At 41.0% G+C, this 20077-nt stretch overlaps 1 protein-coding gene across 6 annotated transcripts in view; it reads right to left on the bottom strand.

The window, feature by feature from the left end:
* Positions 1-20077, bottom strand: part of EPHA6 (EPH receptor A6) — a 394139-nt gene that overhangs the window by 350543 nt on the left and 23519 nt on the right. For 3 of the 6 annotated variants that reach the window (XM_053386363.1, XM_053386365.1, XM_053386364.1), the window contains exon 1: positions 10364-11706. The exons of 1 other annotated variant lie outside the window; for it this stretch is intronic. In XM_053386363.1, coding sequence (XP_053242338.1) covers positions 10364-10469 — 106 coding nt within the window. In that variant the 5' untranslated portion in view covers positions 10470-11706. Of the gene's footprint in view, positions 1-10363; positions 11712-20077 lie in introns of those variants that run through there. 2 more of the 6 variants (XM_053386368.1, XM_053386370.1) reach the window with 2 other exon arrangements.

Genomic DNA, 20077 nt, shown 5'->3' with positions numbered 1-20077 from the left:
AAAAGTAACCTAACCAATTATTCAATCAGGATGCTTCAGAGAAATATTCAATTATCCATAAATCCCTCATTTGTATTCCACAAATAGAAGACAATGGCTGCGCTTAACCCAACGGCCAAAAGGAATGGTAAATAATTTGATTTTCCTCTATGTAGTCACCAAAATTAAGAACTGGTTCAGATGACTAGTGGCCACATGAGTTTCGCGCCTGATTGGATGCCATTGGATGCCTTGTTCTTTCCTCATCTAAATAGTACAGTATTTCTAGATTGAATGTAAATATTTGTGGTTGTATATCGGGGGGTGGCGCTGTGTGGAGAGAGTCTCCTCCTTTAAATTCTTGGGAGTTTACCTTAGTGAGGACTTCACTTGCAAAATCAACATAACTCAGGTGGTCAGAAAGGCCCAACAGAGACTCCCTTTCCTCAGGGTCTTGCGAAAGAATAATGTTAAACAACAATTGATGAACTCCTTATAGTAAAGGTAAAGGTAGCCCTGACCGTTAGGTCCAGTCGTGGATGACTCTGGGGTTGCGGCGCTCATCTTGCTCTATAGGCCGAGGGAGCTGGCGTTTGTCAGCAGACAGCTTCCGGGTCATGTGGCCAGCATGACTAAGCTGCTTCTGGCAAACCAGAGCAGCACACAGAAATCCCATTTACCTTCCAGCTGCAGCGGCACCTATTTATCTACTTGCACTTGACATGCTTTTGAACTGCTAGGTGGGCAGGAGCTGGGACCAAACAACAGGAGCTCACCCCGTCGCGAGGATTTGAATCGCTGACATTCTGATCGGCAAGCCCTAGACTCTGTGGTTTAGACCACAGTGCCACCCACGTCCCTGAACTCCTTTTACCAGTCCACAATAGAAAGTGTCCTTTCATATTGTATCACAGTGTGGTATGCTGGCCTGACAGCCACGGACAGAAAGTCTCTACAGAGGGTGGTGAATACAGCACATGATATCATGGGCTGTCCCTTGAGTCCGCTAGATGACATCGCAAGGGATCATTGCCTTAGGAGAGCGAGAAAAATTCTCAGGGATGACTCACACCCTGGCCATCACCTCTTTAATCTTCTACCCTCGGGCAGGAGATATAGAAGTATAATCAGCCATACCAACAGGCTAAAAAATAGCTTCTATCCGTGGGCTGTTAGGCTGTTGAATGAAAAATAACATAGCAAAATTGACTTGCGAGGTGGTGTGTTGTTTGATAAGAGATTGAGTGTTTGGGGAGGGGAGGGAGGCTCGTTTAATTTCATTGTACACAGGTTGTACAATGACAATAAAGGTATTATTATTATTGTTAATCCAAAATGCTTGCCAGCTAGCTCTTAGGTTGCGTTATTTCCTAACACTTACCCTGGAGGTAGTAACACTTTCTGCTGCAGGACACCATCGTAAACCTTTAATTTACTCGCCACATCTTTTCCCTATCCACTTATAAACTTTTATCTGCCTTTGCCTTGCCCCAATTCTTCATCTACCCTGGTCATTCCACCCCCACCCCTATTGTGCACCTAGTTCCCAATATGTATTTGCTATTGTTTGTAATAGTATTTTAAATACATGGAATCTCATTACACAATTCTCTCTCTCTCTCTCATTCACAAGATACCTAGAATGAGGATAGAATAATGATTTCATTTATTTATTACCATAAAGTGCCAAGGCAGGTTACAACATTAGAACACAACCTTAAAAACAGTTTAAAACAACTTGCAACAACAATAAAAAAGCAAAATCAGAGAGAGGGCCAAGCTATCTGCCCTCGGTCTGGTATTTTGTGGTTAACAAAATAAACAAATAAAAGATAGCCACCAGAGGGTGCTGTTCACCACCATGAAGACCACAACCAGATGCCAGTAAAGGAGGGGTTGTGTTTAGGAATGCTCCCTTTTGAGCCAACACAGTTCAACATGTTGAGCTCTTGAGATGATAGCTGTCTCACACGTTCTCACTCAATCATATAAATGTACTCTTTGATGGGATGAATTGACTTTATCCAGTAGGCTTCATTTTAGGGCTAAAGCAAGTGTAACTTTAAATGTGTGCATTTATTTAATGTGACTGTTTTTTTACTTTAGCAGCAGCAGCTGGGGGTGGGGAGAGTAGGATCAGGATTACATTGTAAAGGGAGGAGGCATGGGCCCTGTTCCCCTCCTCACAATTAAAGTCACCTTCTCTGAAGCTGCTTTGCCTTAAGAATGACATTTCAATTGACACTAGTAAACAAATAATAATAATAATAATAATAATAATAATAATAATAATAATAATAATAATAATATTTAAAATGTATGTCATTTTAGCTCTTTCAAATGTGCAAAAATCTTTACATATATTATCGTGTTGGAATCCTTCCAACAATCCTTTAAGGCAGGCCGCAATTATTATCCATATAGAAGATAGGCAAAGCATCATTTGTCCAACGCCAACTAGTAGGTGTTCATGATAGATGGGAAATTCAAACCATAGACTTCCTTATCCATTAGGCAGTCTTTTAGCCATTACTCTGCATCAGCTCTCTAGGCCTAGGACTTCCTCTTTCAGTAAATGTTTCAGTCCTACTACATTATTTTCAGCACCTGTCATTATGCTCCTTTAAATTTATTCCAATCATTTAAAAACATAATCATTTCTTTTTCTGTCTGTGTTTGTTATGGAACTGAAATTCCCTAACAAACCTAGAAAGAAATTATAATCAAGATAAAACATGCATGTTAAGTGAATCTTTGATATTTACTTACTGTGCTTAATTGCTTCTATTGGTGTTTTTGGTTTGTGAAATTAGTGTGTTCTTACCCAATTCTGGAACCTGAGCCCTTTCACCTGGGATTAGGGGTGTTGTGAACTTTCCAGCCAGCAATAAAACCACTGTGGTTTTTTGTTTGATGGTTTGTTTTGTTTTAAATCTTACCCCTTCAAAGGCTTGGCTATTGGTTGAATACTAATGGAAGGGAACTAAAAACAACAACAGTTTACATGGAGAGCTCACACAGCCAGAAGACCAAGATTTCAAGTTGATTTTTGATGCAGTGCTTGTGCATAGCATTCTGTGAGCAATTATCTGGGCTGTCCACAGATCTCTTCAAGAGTGGAGGCCAGTCCTTACCTCAGTCACAATTTATTTTTGAAGTTACCACTCAATTAAGACAGAACGAAGAAGTTTACTCCTTTGTCAATACTATTGTTTCACTCTGCCTTGCCACAGATGGAACTCCGCACCATCCATTGATTTACAAGGGAGGGGAAACCATTGAGAAGCTCAGGAAGTAAATTTAAAGAATTAAAGCTTCCGTTCTGTTAGCACAGCAGAGAAGAAAGAGCCATCACCTCATGAATACAAATTTTAAAATCATTTTTTTAAAAAAAAACCACAACACAAGACCCTGTGGTTGCATGCAGCTGATTAGAATTCTACCTCTTATTACGGGGAATTATGCTTTCAAAGAGGAACTGTAGATACAACCTTTTCTTACACATGACACTGCCTCACACTGGGTCAGACTATTTGTCTTTCTAGCCCATATTATCTACTTTTGTGGGCAGTGGTTCTCCAGGGTCTCAGAAAGAGATCATTCCATCGCCTGCACCTTATTTCTCTTCTTTACTTTTAACAATTGTAAATCCTAAGGTTTGAAACTAGAATCTCATGCACGTAAAGCATATGCTCAGCTATGATCTCTCCCCGTGCCTTGCATAAGGAATATAAACTGAACATAAACTGAGTTGTTAAAAAAAAAAGTGGGTTTGAATTTGTACAATATGCAGCCGCAGTAATATGAAGACGATGTCAATAATGATGCTATTAGCAACTTGGCAATGCTTAAATGCCACTGAAATCAATGAGGCTTAACATTCCAGTGGTCCACAAGTTTACTTCAAAAGCATTTTTAGTGGGCTAAAGAGGGGAAACCAAGACTTTTCCTTTTCTGGTTCACACTCCTCCTCCCCCCCCCCCCGATAATTTCTGTGCAACTTGTGCTTTATCACTAAATTATCTTGAAACAAAGGAGGACAAAGACATTGGTTGCTCAAAGCAGATCCAAGTCGAAACTTTCTTTGTAGCTGACAGAGCAATATGCAAATAGAAATGATTCAGCCCTTTGCATATATTCTTAAGCAAACTGTTTTGTGAAATTAACACTACAAAATATCCTCATGAAGTGCTTCGTTGTGTTTTTGCTGACTACAAAAGAAACAGATTATAGAACCTTGAAATTTTTTTTTTGCCTCCTATCAATTAAAATAATTAATTGGTACTTGCTCAGGTATATTTATGCAGTCAGTGGTTCTACACTTGCAATGCCCCCTTTCTATATTATTCCACCTCAAGTCTATGTAAGTCTGCTTCACTTTTCAACATTCTTTGTTTAAGCAAAGTATGTGTAGTGTATCCTTAAGGAGGATGCTGTGTGGTGCTTTTAAGCTTACAAATAATATTTCATAGACTTGATCAGTACTAGTCTGAGCAGATTTTTAAATTATATGATTGACAGCATGATCATGCTGCCCAAAACTGGCATTTTGCAGAGTGTGGAAAGGTTTGAATAAACGAACCAACCATTAAATAAAAAGAGGTAAAGGTAAAAGGTAAAAGACCCTTGGACGGTTAAGTCCAGTCAAAGGCCACTATGGGGTTGTGGCACTCATCTTGCTTTCAAGCCGAGGAAGCCGGAGTTTGTCCACAGACAACTTTCTGGATCATGTGGCCAGCATAACTATACCGCGTCTGGTGCAATGGAACACCGTGACGGAAACCAGAGTGCACAGAAATGCCGTTTAAATACAAAGAACCAACACGCAAATATGCCTTAGTGCTATCTACAATATAGAACTTTTTTTTTGTTTATTCATCATTTAGTATTTATTTATTTAACAAAGTACCACCACTGTATATGTAAATAAACATCAGAGGGTGGGTGGGAGTGCCATGTTCCTGTTCCTGAGTAGACATTCCCCAAAGCATGCAGAATGATTTAGTTTAGTCAGTCACTTCAACGACCTCCTTTGGACTCACAGCTAGTGTGCTTATGCTAGGGGAAAGGATCAACTGATTTCTTCTAAGTGCCTGGTCTAGCAATTGAATCTGTATTAATGATTTTGAATACAAGCTCAAGAGTGGTGGTTAATTTGGGCTAACAAGTCTAGAATAAATTATAATCTTCACATAAAGGCTAGGCATCCTGTCCCTGAATACTATTTCACTCTGATTTTTTTTTAAACTTCCTAATAACATTTGAGAATGGAATTCTGTCATGACAGTTTTTGCTGGAGTAGTGGTTAGCCTAGTTCTGAGCATTCCTTCACAATCATACTGCTATTTTTACAATAATTTCCATTTAAACACTGCTGGTTTAAAGTTTCTTGTTTTGAAAACAATCTGTGCTTTGGCACTTTGGGTGTCTTATGGCAGGAAGGCAGCATAAAAATCAACAACAACAACAACAACAAACCTATAGGATAAACATGAAATCTAATTTGAATTTCTTTAAAGTTCTTCCTCTTCATAATACATTTAAGGAAACTAAAATTTTAACAGTAAAATAGGTAGTGTAGCTTGGTGGTTAAGTGCATGAGCTATAAGCTGGTAAGTCCCTCGATTAGCCCTTCTAAACCTTAGATCCCTGAACACTGTTGCACTACAACTTCCATCATCCCTAGCTAGCAGGACCAGTGGTTATAGATGATAGAAGTTATAGTCCAACAACATCTGGGGACTCATGGTTGAGAAAGGCTGTTCTAGGTCAATGAATTCACTGAATGGCCTTAGGCAAACCACTAAATCTGATGTGCAGTCTATTATTATTTATCTCATTGCTTTTTAGAAAACATCTCAAAGCAACTTACAATATAGTTAAAATACGGTAACTTATCAAGCGGATAAAACCCATAAACACAATAAAATATTAAACTTATTAAATTAATGAAGGAATGAAGGTGTTCATCCATCAACAAGACTCAAAAGGACAAGTCAGGTCATAGATCATATTACTGTACATTATGATCTAAATTTAGACTGAAAAGCCAGGGGAACAGGAATGTCTTTTTCTGGTGTTCAAAAAGCTGCCACTGTTGGTGCTATGCAGGGCTTTTTTCAGCTGGAACTCACTGGAATTCAGTTCCTGCACCTCACAGGTGGCGCCATTGCTATTATAAGAGAACAAGGATGCTGCTCATGCTGAGGCCTTCATGCAGAGTTCTGGCATCTCTTTTTCTAGAAAAATATCACTGGTGCTACGTGACTTTCCTGGGGAGAGTGTTGCACAATTGGGGAGCTATCACTGAAAAGGTCCGTTGTCTCATTGACAACCTCTGTACCTCCATCAGGGGAGATTCCCAGAGAAGACCCTCTGATGGTGATAATAAGTACTAGGTAGGTTCATATGGGGAGAAATGTTCCTTGAGATGCCAGTGTCCCAAGCCATATAAGGCTTTATAGGTTACAACCACCATTTTTGAATTGAAGCCAGAAACCAATTGGTAGCCAGTGCAGCTGGGTAAGGATTGGTGTTATATGCTCAGAACATCTACTCTCATTCAGCAATCTTGCTGCCAACCTCTGCACCAGCTGCAATTTCTGAACCATCTTCAAAAGTGCACTCAAGTATAAGCTATTGCACCACACAAAACCCAGACAACAGAAGCTAGGCTATCCCCATCCAAACAGTCGCAGCTAGGCCACCAGCCTAAGCTGATGGAAAGCACTCTGTGTCATGGATGTCACTTGTGCCTCCAGAGACAGGAACAAACCCAGAAATACTCCCAAGCTGCACACCACTTTCATTAGAGAAAGTGCAACACCTTCCAGAGAAGGTTGAACCTTATCTATCTGGTCTAGAGAGCTACTCACCAACACTGACTCAGTCTTATCTGGATTAAGTATGGAATAGTATGGAAACAGAAACATCACAGGGTTGATGCATGGATTAGTGATGGCTCACCTTCATGCAGTAAATCCAACTGATGTCAGTGACATCCATTTTAGCCTTGTCAAAATTGCCTTTCTCTGGAGTGGGTGGGTGAGTGGTATAAACAATATCACCATCAGGGTGTCCCACATTTATATAGACACCAGAGGAGCAGTTTGGGGTGAAGTCAAAGAGAGATGGCAATCACACAGCATTTTAGTATCATAAGACCCAGACAAAATATGTGAAGTGATTTGAGCTCTTAGGGAAAAAACCACACACTGTACCAATTTTGCTTAAAGGCTAATCTATAACACAGCATTTATTAGTTAAGTGCAATATAGCAGATACTGTTTAAGAGCAGATAAGGTTATCAGTGTAGTTTAACTGCAATTTTAGTAGAGCATGTAGAAAATAAAATGCTAGGTCAACTAGCTATTTAAGAAATGGAGGTAGCTGCCAATGCAAGTGTTTATTTAAAAAATTGCCTAGTATTAGTTTGTTGACTACATCTCTGAGTTCTTTTCTGAAAATGTTTTTTTGCTGTGCTGATTTATGCAGATGAGACCAAAGAACAACTAGGGTCAAGGCAACTGACATATACAAAGTTCTGTCTAATGTATTTTGCAACACACATTTAATTATTATGTTGCTTGGCCTAGAGGTAAAATTGGATCAATTCAAATAAGACAAATGGTTTGAGGGGCAGGTGTTGGATGCTGGTGGACACAAATAATGAAGGGGTCAAATCATGCAATTTTGTTCTCATAGCACACTACATGGGGGATCATCAGGAGATAATTATGCTCAAGCTCGCAGATGAAGGGATATCGCAACATGGGTTTAAATATATCCTATATACCCTGTGATAGTGCACATAGTGCATTTGAGCAAATGTATTTGGTTTTTTAACGTTCTAGTATGTTGTTGAAAGTAATAGCACAGAAAATGTAAATTTCACCATTTTTTTGTTATATTTTAAAAAATATATATCTGGAGAATCTCCTCCCATTTAATAATCAACAATATGCTGGATGTTGTACAGAACACCAGCTGTGCATGGAAGGCTAACAGTCATTAGTTAGTCAAATGCCATAAGGCTCAAAGCAGGAGTCAGTGGTTCTCTTTAATAAAGGTAGGCACAGCAGTAAATTTTGGTCTGTACAGAGGCTGCCAGAGAGCTAAAATACAGTATAGCATGGCTAGTAAAACATTGCTAAATGCATTTTGCATTATGCAAATATGAATGAAGATTAAGATCCACAATTCTAAAATGATTTTATGATAAGGCATTTTAGAAATGGTATTTAGGGTGGGCTTGAACATTCATTATGTGTATGATGATAGATGAGGAGTCTTATATTGTTTGTTAATGGTGTATCAGTCAGTCCATGTTGGGTTGCATGGACCTGTAAAATTGGATCCTCAGTATGAAAACTGAATTAGTTACTGGCAAAATCGAAGCCTACAACTGGTATCTGAATTGAAAAAACATACTACACTTCCACACCTTGGCTGTCTATTTTTTTTAGCTGACAGCAACTTTAGTTACCCAATTATAAATCTCTGGAAATAGTCCTTAAAAGAGAGAGCCTGCCTGCAGCCTTACTTACAGCGGTGCAGATTGATTCTTTCTTTCATCTTGCATTATATGTTTCTTTATAGCACTCTCACACGTAGCCCAGTTTTTTTTTTAAAAAAGGCTTTCCCAAAATAACCTTGCTTTGATGATCATCTTTTTGTTTTTTTGCCCAATGTCTCCTGCAAGGGTAGAATTCTGTACTCTCAGAAATCAATAGAGATTCATCTGTTGACATTCTGTGGCTTTTCCTGTCATCATGAGTATCCACAGATAGCTAAGTAGTAACGAGACTGGTTGCCATGAGGCTCCCAAAAGAAAGAAAGGTAGGATCCAGAATGGCTCAGATGTTACCTTTTATGAGACCAATTATGCTGCTAGGGCAGAGTAGAAAGTGCTCAGAAATCTCCTGAGGAGAGCAGGACCCACCTGAAAGCTTTTCTACTGACTCAGCCAACAGAGGTGGTCACTTTAAAAGATTTAATCTGAAACATTTTGGTTTTTTGGTTTTTTTTAGTGGGACAGCCAATGCAGTCTACTGGATATAGTGTCTGATATTTTAAATGAATTTTATTTGATAAAAAGTATCAAACCATGAAAACATACACTACAGTGTTTGGGTTTTAGGACACCTGGGCTGGACTTGTATAAGGGCAAGCAAGACAAAGAATGCAAAAGCATATTGCGTGTTAAAATAATTATATAAAAGATAATGCTAGAGAGGGTGGTAATAGTGAAAGGGCACATGCATGCAAATGGGATAATTAGTTTCAGATGATCACATCTATAAAAGATACCTTTGCTACAGAAAGCTAAGGTCAGGATCCCACTTTGTAAACTGCTTTAGGTTTTATTACAATCCAGCAGTATACAAATCCTGTGAAATAAATGATAAATAAATAGGATCCAAAAAGAGCCATGTGCACAGACTAATATGATATGAACTCTCCAAGGTTTCCCTTGCAGTTGCAAGGGCTCGTGCAGGACTGGAGACTATTTTACAGGAACCCCTGACTTTTCAGGGAAGTAAGAGGCTTCTGTGTGAAGATAGGCCTCAGAAGCCTACTGTGTATCTGCAGAAGCAATGCTGATGTCTTCAGAATACTACCCAAAACAAATGAATACTAAGTTTGTTGTTAGGAAGGTGACCAGGGGGTGGGTGGGTACGCTTTCATGGCAGTGTGATGAAGGAAAAGGAAAATGAGCAAAAAACCCACAAATGAACCCAGAGGCACTGGTTTTCAGCTTTTTGTTTAGGTTATGCTACTGAAACTGATGCCCTCTGGTTCCCACCCACCCCCGGTTTTCTTAATTACAGTAGTTTAAAAAAATTCCATCCATCTCAGATACCTGTAGGAGAAGCAGTGCTTTCGATCAAGCAGTGGTCTGATCTCATGGTCTTTAACTCACTTGAGTAAAACAAGAGTCATGATGTGTATGCAAACTAAAATGGAGAGCTCCGAAGTTTCACTGAGATTTCTAATCAGAAGCACAGCTTCAGATCACTCTTCAGGCTTCGAATAATTGACCCGCCACTGTGGCCAGAGCCTGGGGAATCCTGCAATTACCACCCCGAGTTCTACTTCCTCTCCACCATGCATGAGAATGGAAAGGCTTCTTCCCACCCCCACCGTCAGCTACCAAAGTGGGGCAAGTCAATAGACACTCGCTGATGAGAAGCAGCCAAGCTTTTGCCAGCCCATCGTGAGGATCCAATAACCCTTCTATGCCTGTGGGGGCTGCCCTTTCCCCCAGCAAACACCCTGCAGCCCTGAGCTGCTTTTAAAAAAATTATTAGTATTATTGCACATTCAGTCTTGCCTCCCTCTCCAGCGCATCCCTCTCCCTTCCCACCCAACAGTTTCCCTTTACCTTGATTGCTGGAGACGTGGCTGCAGCCCGCCGGACACGCTGTCAGCAGAGGGAAGACCAGGCTAAATTTCCAAAGGAAGAAGCCCCTCATTTCACTGCTGCCCATGGCTGGTGCTGGAACCCCTTGTCCTGGCCTCCGGGAGAGGCAGGGGGCTTCAGCTTCTCTTCCTCCTCCAGGCTAATGGGCAATGCCTGAGGCCCCAAGGGGAAGGAGGGTCCAGGCTACTAGGCGCTGCCAAGACTGAAGAAATCGCATCCACCTGAGTGAGAGGGCGTCCCGAGCCGAGCCAGGCTCCCTCTGAGCAGCAGCAGAGGCCGAGGGACACCGTCGAGTTCGGAAGGCGAAGGGCTTGCGATCAAGGCGAGGAGCGCCCGGCAGGCAAACTTTCCCTGGCTGAGGCTCAGTGTGCGTAAAATCCGTGTGTGTGTGTGTATGTGTGTGGAGGGAGGGGGGAATTGCCCAGCCTGGTGGCGCCCACCTGGCTGCCTTCTTGCGTCTCACTTCTCTTTCAGCCTTGCAGCACCATCCCGTTTACTGGCCGCCAACCCCACAACTGCAACAGCCTCCTGGGGCGCAGCGACATCTTCGCCCCCCTCGCCGAATGCCCGTCCTCCCGGCTGCCCATGAGGGACAGGCAGCGCCCGGGAGCCAGAATAATTTCCTTCCTTGGTGGTGGGAAGGTCCCCTCGCCGAGGCGCCTTCTCCGGTCCGCGGCTGGAAGGTGCTGAAACGCTGGACAGCTCCCCGCCTCCGCTCAGCCGTCAAGAAAACTTGCCAGGCGGGATTTCCCAGCCGCCGCCGCCACGGACTCCCTTTGGCTGGGACGGTGGCTCCCTGACGCCAAGCAGTCGCGGATCACACTCAGTTGGGCTGGTTGTCTTCCGCGCGCCTACCGGCATCTCCGCGCCTTCCCATCGCCTGCGGTTTGGGGATGGACCATTCTCTTCCCCGCCCTGCCCTCCTCCTTTGCTTTTCTGGAGGGTGGTTGTTTTTGAAGCCCTGGGCAGGGGAGCTAAGCAGGATCAATATTACCTGGCGTCCGAGCCGGCAGGAGGGCTGCTGAGGTTTTCTGGGCACGCCACATTTCAAGCAGCAGCCACCGCTTGCTGCAGAAATCCCTCTCTCTCTCTCTCTCCTCCTTCCTCGCCAAAAAAAGAGGGGGGTCACGATAATATTGGATCCTTAAATGGGTGTGTGGGAGGGGAGGGGAGGGAGGAAAGCAAGCAATAAAAGAAATCGGACTCTTGTTGTGTCACCTCCCCAGTTCTCTGGAGAAGAGGTGAGACCGGTATGTATATGGATGTGTGGGCAAAAGGCAGAGAGGGAAGATGATGCTCTCGCTTAAGCTGAGAAGCTGTGAGCAGCCCGCGGGTCAAATACAGCCTGTTCGGCACTAGAGGGGGTTAGTTGACAAGACAAAAAAAACTCCGAAAACAAAACACAAAAAGGTCTCTCTATTTTGCTTTTGGAGGGCGACTGTGGCTAAACTTTAAAATTGCATTAGCTTAAAAGGACACTGGTAATCCTTAGGGCGCAGGTGGCAAGTTGCTATCTCCAGCTTTCTCGCCACTCCCCAACGCAAGTTGCTTTCTTCCTTCGCTATGGAATACTTACTTTCCCTTCTTATTTTCTGCCACTCATAATGCTCAAGGCTAAGGTCACGAGGAAGGTGAACGATTGGGGGTTGGGTAAGGAAACTGGAGCACTGAATTCAGAAGTTTTAATGTAGGTACATCTCACATCTCACAGCATCGAGGTAAGCATAACTGAGATAACATAAGTGAAGCATTTATTGCATTAGGACGCAGCTGGAGAACTTGTGGCCCTCCAGATGTTCCTGAACTACAATTCCCATCAGCCCAAGCCAGTGTAGTCAGTGGCCAGGTGTGATGGGAACTGCAATTCAGTAATATCTGGAGGCCCATGGGTCCAGATTAGGGGAAATGCTATATAAATACTGTACAGTGGTGGCACAAAGAGAGCTACAACGTATTGGGGGAAAAAAGGGGGGGAGGAGGGAATTACAATAAGACTGTGAGGCAAAGGGAAGCTGAGTGGTGTAATGACGTGAGAATGGAATGCCTGTGGCAAGATCAACTGCCAGTACAGTTGTGTGTTTTCAGCCACTGGAGAGGAGCATGCATGGGTGCTGTGCCCTCCCCGGATCTGGCAGCAGCTGAATGCCACTTGATCAGCACTGATCAGTTGTTTGGCAAGATCAAAATTGGGGGTGGAGGGAGCTCTGGCCAAGGCGAGACACAGGGCTTAGCTGCTACAAGTGGGGAGAACAGAGGAGAGGCTGATATTGAGGGTACTGGTAGCAGCCCAGCTTTTTGCCTGGGTCAAAGCTTTTGTGTTGCCTGACCTCAGTGAGTATGTCTGCAACAGCTGCAACCTCAGAGGCAGTAGGCTGATCTGCCAAGAAGGAGGGGCAGGAGGAAAAGGCAACCCCCTAGCTAAGTTCCTTGGTGGGGGTGAGGGGAAGAGGACCCCCATAGTCTGGGGCCAGGGAAGGAATGGAGAGGGCCAGGCAAGGGAAGAGGCACCTGATGGTGACAGGAGCAGATGCTAGCCAGCTGTGTGGGATCCAGGATTGTTACAAGTTCTGTGTCTCTTCAACTCCCTGTGAGGAGATGGAGGGCAGGGCTACCCTGCCTCAAGGAAAGCTGACAGGAGTCTCAAGTTGAGATGTTGAGGATGGGGGCAAAACAGAGTTGGCAGTAAGAAAGGATCTGGGGGAGAAAGGACAGCCTATGCCATATCCACTGATTTTTACTGAAGAAACGGGTGGGGAAGGTGAAGGGAGAAGGAGGGCACCACTGTTTCAGCCAAGGAGGACCGACCTGGGAGCCCAAGCAAATGAGGAGCCTACCTGGGGCAGTGCTTGGGTGATGGACTGGTCTCAGTCAAAGCAGCATGTAGAAGCTCGCTTCCCTGAGGGTACACCAACACCCCGAAACACCCTCTGCTTGGAGCTAGGGTGCAGGGAGTCCCTAGTGAGGGAGTGCAGGGAGTACAAAGAGAACCCATTCCCATGGATGTAACAGGTGGATGAAAAAAGCGCACAAGAGCATCACTCTTCAGTGCTTCTCCTATACCTTTGTTTGAGATGCTTTTATGTGTACCTTTTGGGACGCAGGTGGTGCTGTGGTCTAAACCACTGAGCCTTTTGGGCTCAGAAGGTCGGGATTTACCTTTTTTTTAAATGTGTACCTTTGTCCAGATGCCTATAACTTCCCATTTACCTCATTGACATGGAATGAAAACACAGGACTCCCTAATCAGAAGCATAATTTCATTTTCACACATTTTAAAAAATAAATGAATTAGCAGAATTTTGGAAATATTTGAACTCAGGAAGGTGCTTCGTAATCAGCATTGTTGTCTTCTCTGGCTTGGTTCTCTGAGGTCTCAAGCAGAAGCTCTCCTTGTCTAGCTACTTGCAAACATTGTCCTTGTAGAGGCCAGGTGCTGAACCAGGGATCTTCTGCATTCAGATCTGCAAGTGTTTGACCACTGTCTTAAGGTAATGCCCTTATATCTTGGAAAATATAGGAACATTGCAATGAAAGAATGGAGGCCTCCCATTCCACAAATTCTACCAGCATAGTATTCATAGTCATACTTCCAGTGTGACTATGTCTGCCACAAAAGTGGACCCATGGACCACATCGAGAAAGTTGACTATATTATCTAAGTTGTACTTAGCTGAACTTTAAAAAACAAACATGTAAAAAGGTATTTTTTTTTAACACCACAGATAACATCCTAACCCTTTTATGTATTTCTGTGTGTATGTTCGCGTGCTGTGTCATAGGCTGTGGGAAAAGTGACTGACAATACAACAGGGGGGAAATCACAGGGAAAAAAGAATATTGCTTCCACTACCAAGCCGAGTAAAGGCTGAACTCCAAATAACCTTGAACTCTTCAAGACACAGGAAACAGTTACACAACAGAACACTGGCAAGAGCTAACAGTACATCTTAGGTGCATGTTTTGTTGGTGAATTTCTTATTAATTGTTCTTTATCATAGTTTGAAAAATTGATTCTAGAAAAACTTACTAATATTTATATTTCCATTAATTCTTTTAGGCTAATTTTCTTTAAGCTTAGAGTTAATTATAATCATTATGTGCATCCTATAAAAATCATAATCACCCTGAAAAACCTTCACAATGTAATAGCTGGTGGGGGAGAAGGATTTATATTATCACCTCTATAGAAGGGGGTGGCTCACATTCAGTATTTTTTGTCATTAGAAAAACCAGAATGCATATTTTCCAATTACAAATGTAAATCAGGTATGGATGTTTCACATTATCTATCTATCTATCTATCTATCTATCTATCTATCTATCTATCTATCTATCTGACATCTCCAGAATCAGAATAGAATTTGGCAACTTGTTTACCAACAATAACAAAGAACTTCCTTGAACAGTTTAAATATTATTTTAGCATGGCGTTCTATAGAGAATTACAATTTATACCGTAAAATCATTTATTCCATTAGGGCAGAATCAAAGGGAAAGCTTTCATCAGACAGACCTGCTCTTGGCAGACACACACAAAAGTGTGTGTGTGTGTTTATTAAAAAATATTCTTTTGATGTTAATTAACTGCCCTCAGAGCTGAGAGGAGGTATCCAACTGCCCTATTATTTAATTGATTCTCTCCTGCTTTTTAAAACATATAGAAATATAGACAATGAAAAATTTGCCAACCAACACACATTGATGGCATGCTTATAAACCATTTATTAGTCAAGAAACTACAGAGGAAGCAGCTGTGAAGCATACTTTGTCTGCAGTTTTCTGTAGGCGCCTTGTCTAGATCTGGAGGGAAGACAATCTCTCTCTTTTAATTCTCTGCCATACTGCATAGATCAAAATTCTGTGTGGTTGTCTTGTAAGTCATTCTTCAGGATGCAATGTGCAGTGAGATTACTTGGAAGTTTGACACTATCCCAGGTATTAAAAGGACACTGTGATCCAAACTTTACTGTGCTAGTTAAAGATTGTGTGTGTTGTAGGCAACAGAAATAGATTGTTTTATTTTATTGTGTATATATATATATATATATATGGATTCTGAAAGAGATGGTATGTTGTGGTTGTAAAAAAATCTATTTAACTGAGAGAAGATTAAAAAAGCTAACAACCCATTGTTAGCTGATGGTTTATTTTAATAAGTCACTGTAGTTTTAGTTCATGTTTTGCCTGTTCCTAAATGTATTATTCTAAGTCACCCTGTATTAGAATTTAGGGTTGCAGCCATAATTTGGGATAAATGGTTCATATCTATGCAGACTGACTTCCCAGTATAGAGTTACAGTCTAGGTCTACTGTTCATTTCATAGGCCAATTCGTTATCCCACTTCTACTGCATCTTAACCCAACCCTACAGTTACTTCCACCAGTCACTTGAAGTGGTCTTGTATAGTGATTTTAAGACAAGGGTGCCATTCAGTATCTCATAGACCAAGCAAATGATAGGTGATTGGTTATTTACAAAATTGGTGCAGAAGGGAAGAAGGCTGATTATTTAGCTCAAGCTGCTCAGCCTTCATAAAATACAATCAAAGCCCTGCCAATACTTAATTCTCTTTTGTAATTGACAGTCTCACAAAATGTGTTATTCATTTGTTAAGACTGCAATCCTGTACCCACTTACTTTGGAGTAAACCCCGCTGAACTTCATGAGACTTAATTTGGAGTAGACATGCATAGGCTTGAAATGCAAAGAGTTCAATTATATTAGTAATTTTCAGAGTTCATGTTTTTGGAAGCAAAGTGAGTAATAGTTCATCAGGAATCAAAACAAGCATTCAGCAGAAAGGTCATGTATAATGTTTGAAGCATGTGAAGGAAATAAAACACATAGCAGTACACAATCAAAGAGAATAAGAGATGTTAAAGATGAAATAGATTTCTGCTACAAAGTTATATAAAATATGCTCTTCTTTGTTGGAAATACTGCTGGAAAAAATGTGCTTTTCAATTGATATTATCAGCTGTTGAGACTTCACTTTTCAAAAACATAGAATTAAAAACAAATTAAACAATGGTATCTTTAATTTTATTGTGATTTTGTTAGTCAGCCTTATATCCAATGACATTCAAAATCATATGGAGAAATTCAAAATATTTTTACAGAATAATATGGGGAAATTATACCACACAATGCAGTTAAATTTTGAGCTCTGATTTAATTTACAGTCTGGTACAATTCCAACATTTACTCACTGTCAGTGGCTAGCAGCTCTTTTCTAGGAAATTTTTGCAAATTTTGTTATTGACTTGTGCTGTAGATATAGCAAAAAATGCAATAACAGATGTTTACCTTTGTGTCCTGCCAACACATTATTTCTGGTTTGATGCCAGGGATGCAAAATTACTTTCTCCTACCAACTATCTCCATTTTAAAAATGTGTATATACATTCTCTGTTAATGGAACTTCACTAAGGTGAATTGCCAATATTTTTGAGTATACCAATCTGATTTTCTTTGATACTGGTTCTAATTCCAGTAGACACCTGCTAAGTTTTATAGTTTCATATCTGAACTTCAGCACCTGTTCATACATTCCTGCAATTCATCTTTATATAAGTTGAAGTTCAACACCTGGCCTTAGAAAAATTGCTAATTCTCAACCTTACAGGGTGTGATGATAATGAGGATGGTCTAATCAGCGTACATAGCATTTTAGAGAGTAACAAAAACAAAAAAATAAATAAAATATGGTGTTAGGTGGGTTTGTAAAGCTGATATGTCTACTAGTTATTGAGCTTTCAGCCAGTATTTCATTTGGTTCTATTCTGGATCTTAATCTAATTTTAACAAGGCATTGGCTTGTTAGGTTGCCACAAATGTTTAGTTATTCGTGGACATAATCTTTCATTAACTGAAAGCTTGTATGTTTTCTGGATTAAGCAGTGCTAAAGTCAGGTGATATGATTTGTTTTCTGGGGTGGGGGAGTGCATGTATACTGCGTGCGCGCGCACACACACACACACACACACACTTGCAATTCTACAAACCCTCATCTGGGAGGAAACCCCATTGAACACTGTAGGGCTGGGATGCCATTGGAAGTCAAGGACTGCACCCACATAAAAGTTGCAGACAGATGGTAGAAGGATCCTGAGTGAAGATCTCCCAGGGTGAGACACTGGGAGAGGAAAGGAAAGTTCTCAGGTGAGAGCTGGAAGAGTCTGCCATTTTCTGTGGTGAGCTGGGATTAAGTCCTACCTTCAGATAGAAAGAAAATTCTGTGAGCACTGTTTTTGTATTTTAGTAACCCTGATGCTGATTTTCTCCTTCCCATTTTATGCTGTTGCTGTTATGAGAATCTGTATTTTATTATGTATTTTTTATTCTAATTGCATTTATATAACTGTTTTGATATTTATATTGCATAGCTATTAATTTCTGAATTGACGTTTGTGTTTTGTATTGTAAACTATTTCAGTGATGACAATAAATAATAATAATAATAATAATAATAATAATAAACATCATTACAAAAACACAGTTTTTTAAAATCAATAAAAAAGCATGAATAATAAAATCATTCACACACAATCACGGCTATAATACCTAACAAACTCAAGGTTCAAAACAGTTTAACTGTGGCTATATAAGCTGGAGAAAACAAACTGATCTCCACTAAGTTCTGAAACCCCATCAATGTTGTGGCCATCTGTGCTTCTGAGGGAAAAGAGTTTCACAGTCAGAGCACAACCACAGAGAAGGACCTATTCTGGGTTCCTACACAAAACCCTTGGTGGAACCACAAGCAGGAGCTACTGTGCCAATCTTAATAGGATATTCTGTGAACTGCCCTGAGACCTCCAGGTATAGGGCAGTATATAAATTCAATCAATCAATCAATCAATCAATCAATCAATCAATAAAACAAGCCTGCACTGCCTGATAGAAGGAGAGGCACTCCACTAAGCACCCTTGTCTGAATTTATTCAGGCCTCCATATGTCACCATCAAGACCTTTGCTGTTGTAAAATTTGCCAGTTCTACTCAGGTATGAGCCTTCTTAATAGTGTGATGCCTTGCTGAGGAAACATGGGATGGGGCTTTAAGATACAGACACGATCAGAGAAATCTCATTACAAATCCCAGCCCTTGCCATGACAGCACTGTAAGTTTAGAGCAAATGCAAATTGCTACTATATATTTCCACTTCTACATGTTCTACTTCATTTCACAATACCTTCGCTATAAGAAATAATGGGGAAATGTCATGGTTTTGAATTAAAAGCGTTTGGCTACTGATTGACTGTCAGGACCTAATATGGTATCTACTTAAAGATTTTAATTGTTTGGGTTTTTTTAGGGTTTTTTTTTCCTTTTTCTCTCCTACGTCCCATCTCAGTACAGGTGCCTTGCAGATGAAAATGAGAAAACACTGAGGTTGTAAACCACAGCACAGTACAAATAACAAGAAATGCAAACAACTCGACTTATTACCGAGACGTATATCTTTGCCCTTATCCATAATGAAGAAAGTGCTTCAGGCTCAAGAGCAGACACGGTTATCGTCACCACAGATGAATGTTCTGTTTGAACAATAACTCTGGCTTTTGTTGTGCCTGTATTATCTTTCTGTTTGGCATGATGTGGCATGTATGATTCTATGCACTATGCTAAGATTGTTTGTAGTAAAAGCAAGCGATTCATCCCACAGGACACTATGCTAATGTGGGGCATGATTGCAATCCCTTGCACAGAGAACATGTCCGATCTTGGCTGAAAATCGTTTTCTCTTTTACTATACACAAATTCCACTGTTCATGCTCAAGCATCTGCAACCACAGCACCCAAATGGAAACCAAGCCGTGTTCTGTGACCCGGGCAAAATGTTATGCTATGCAAATATTCTATTATAGTTGTCTATTACAATAATGTATAGTCTACCATCCTATTAAATTCCCTGGGCAACTAGCAATACAAAATCAATGCTAGAATGAAAACATTTAAAAAACACAAAAACTCTATATACTGAAAACAGCTGGATCCAGAATCTAAACTGAGCAGTGTCAGAATCTCATGGAGATAAAACAACTCAGGCAATTAAAAACAAAGCTCTTCACCAGGTGCCAAAATGCATCTAGGAGTATGCTGGGATTTTTTTTTGTCTCAGCTGGAGACAATTTCAGGGCTCCTGGCACTTGCTTCTTTTTGAGGTATTATAAGCACTCAAGGTCCTGAAACTTCTATCGCATGCTGTATTAGGTTTTTGTTAAATTCTTCTACATACAAAGTGTCAAAACACTTTAGCCTTTCCTTCTTTGCCCTCCCATGAGCATTTTGGTTGTTCCTTTCCTTTTTTAGCTGCTTTTAAGATGAGGGAACTAGAATTGTAGACTGTAATCCACAGCACAATATTTGGCAATTAGTGGCATAGAATAATTCATGGCTTGGTCCATATTTACATTTTTTTTCTGTCTGGAAGCATCTTGAAAATATTTCACAGTGCAATCCTATGCATATTTATTGAGAAGTAAGTTCCACTGGAGCTTGCTCCCAGGTAAGTGTGCATAGGATTGCATACCCTCCTACATTTCTCCAATGAAAATAGGGACGTCCTATTCCATAACAACAACAACAACCACAACCCCACCCATCTGACTGGGTTGCCCCAGCCACTCTAGGCAGCTTCCAGCATATATAATAACATAATAGAACATTA

Source organism: Podarcis raffonei, chromosome 4 (assembly GCF_027172205.1).
Source record: "Podarcis raffonei isolate rPodRaf1 chromosome 4, rPodRaf1.pri, whole genome shotgun sequence".
Lineage (NCBI taxonomy): Eukaryota > Metazoa > Chordata > Lepidosauria > Squamata > Lacertidae > Podarcis > Podarcis raffonei.
Note: the sequence above shows the minus strand (reverse complement) of the source record. Positions and strands in the feature narration are given on the sequence as shown.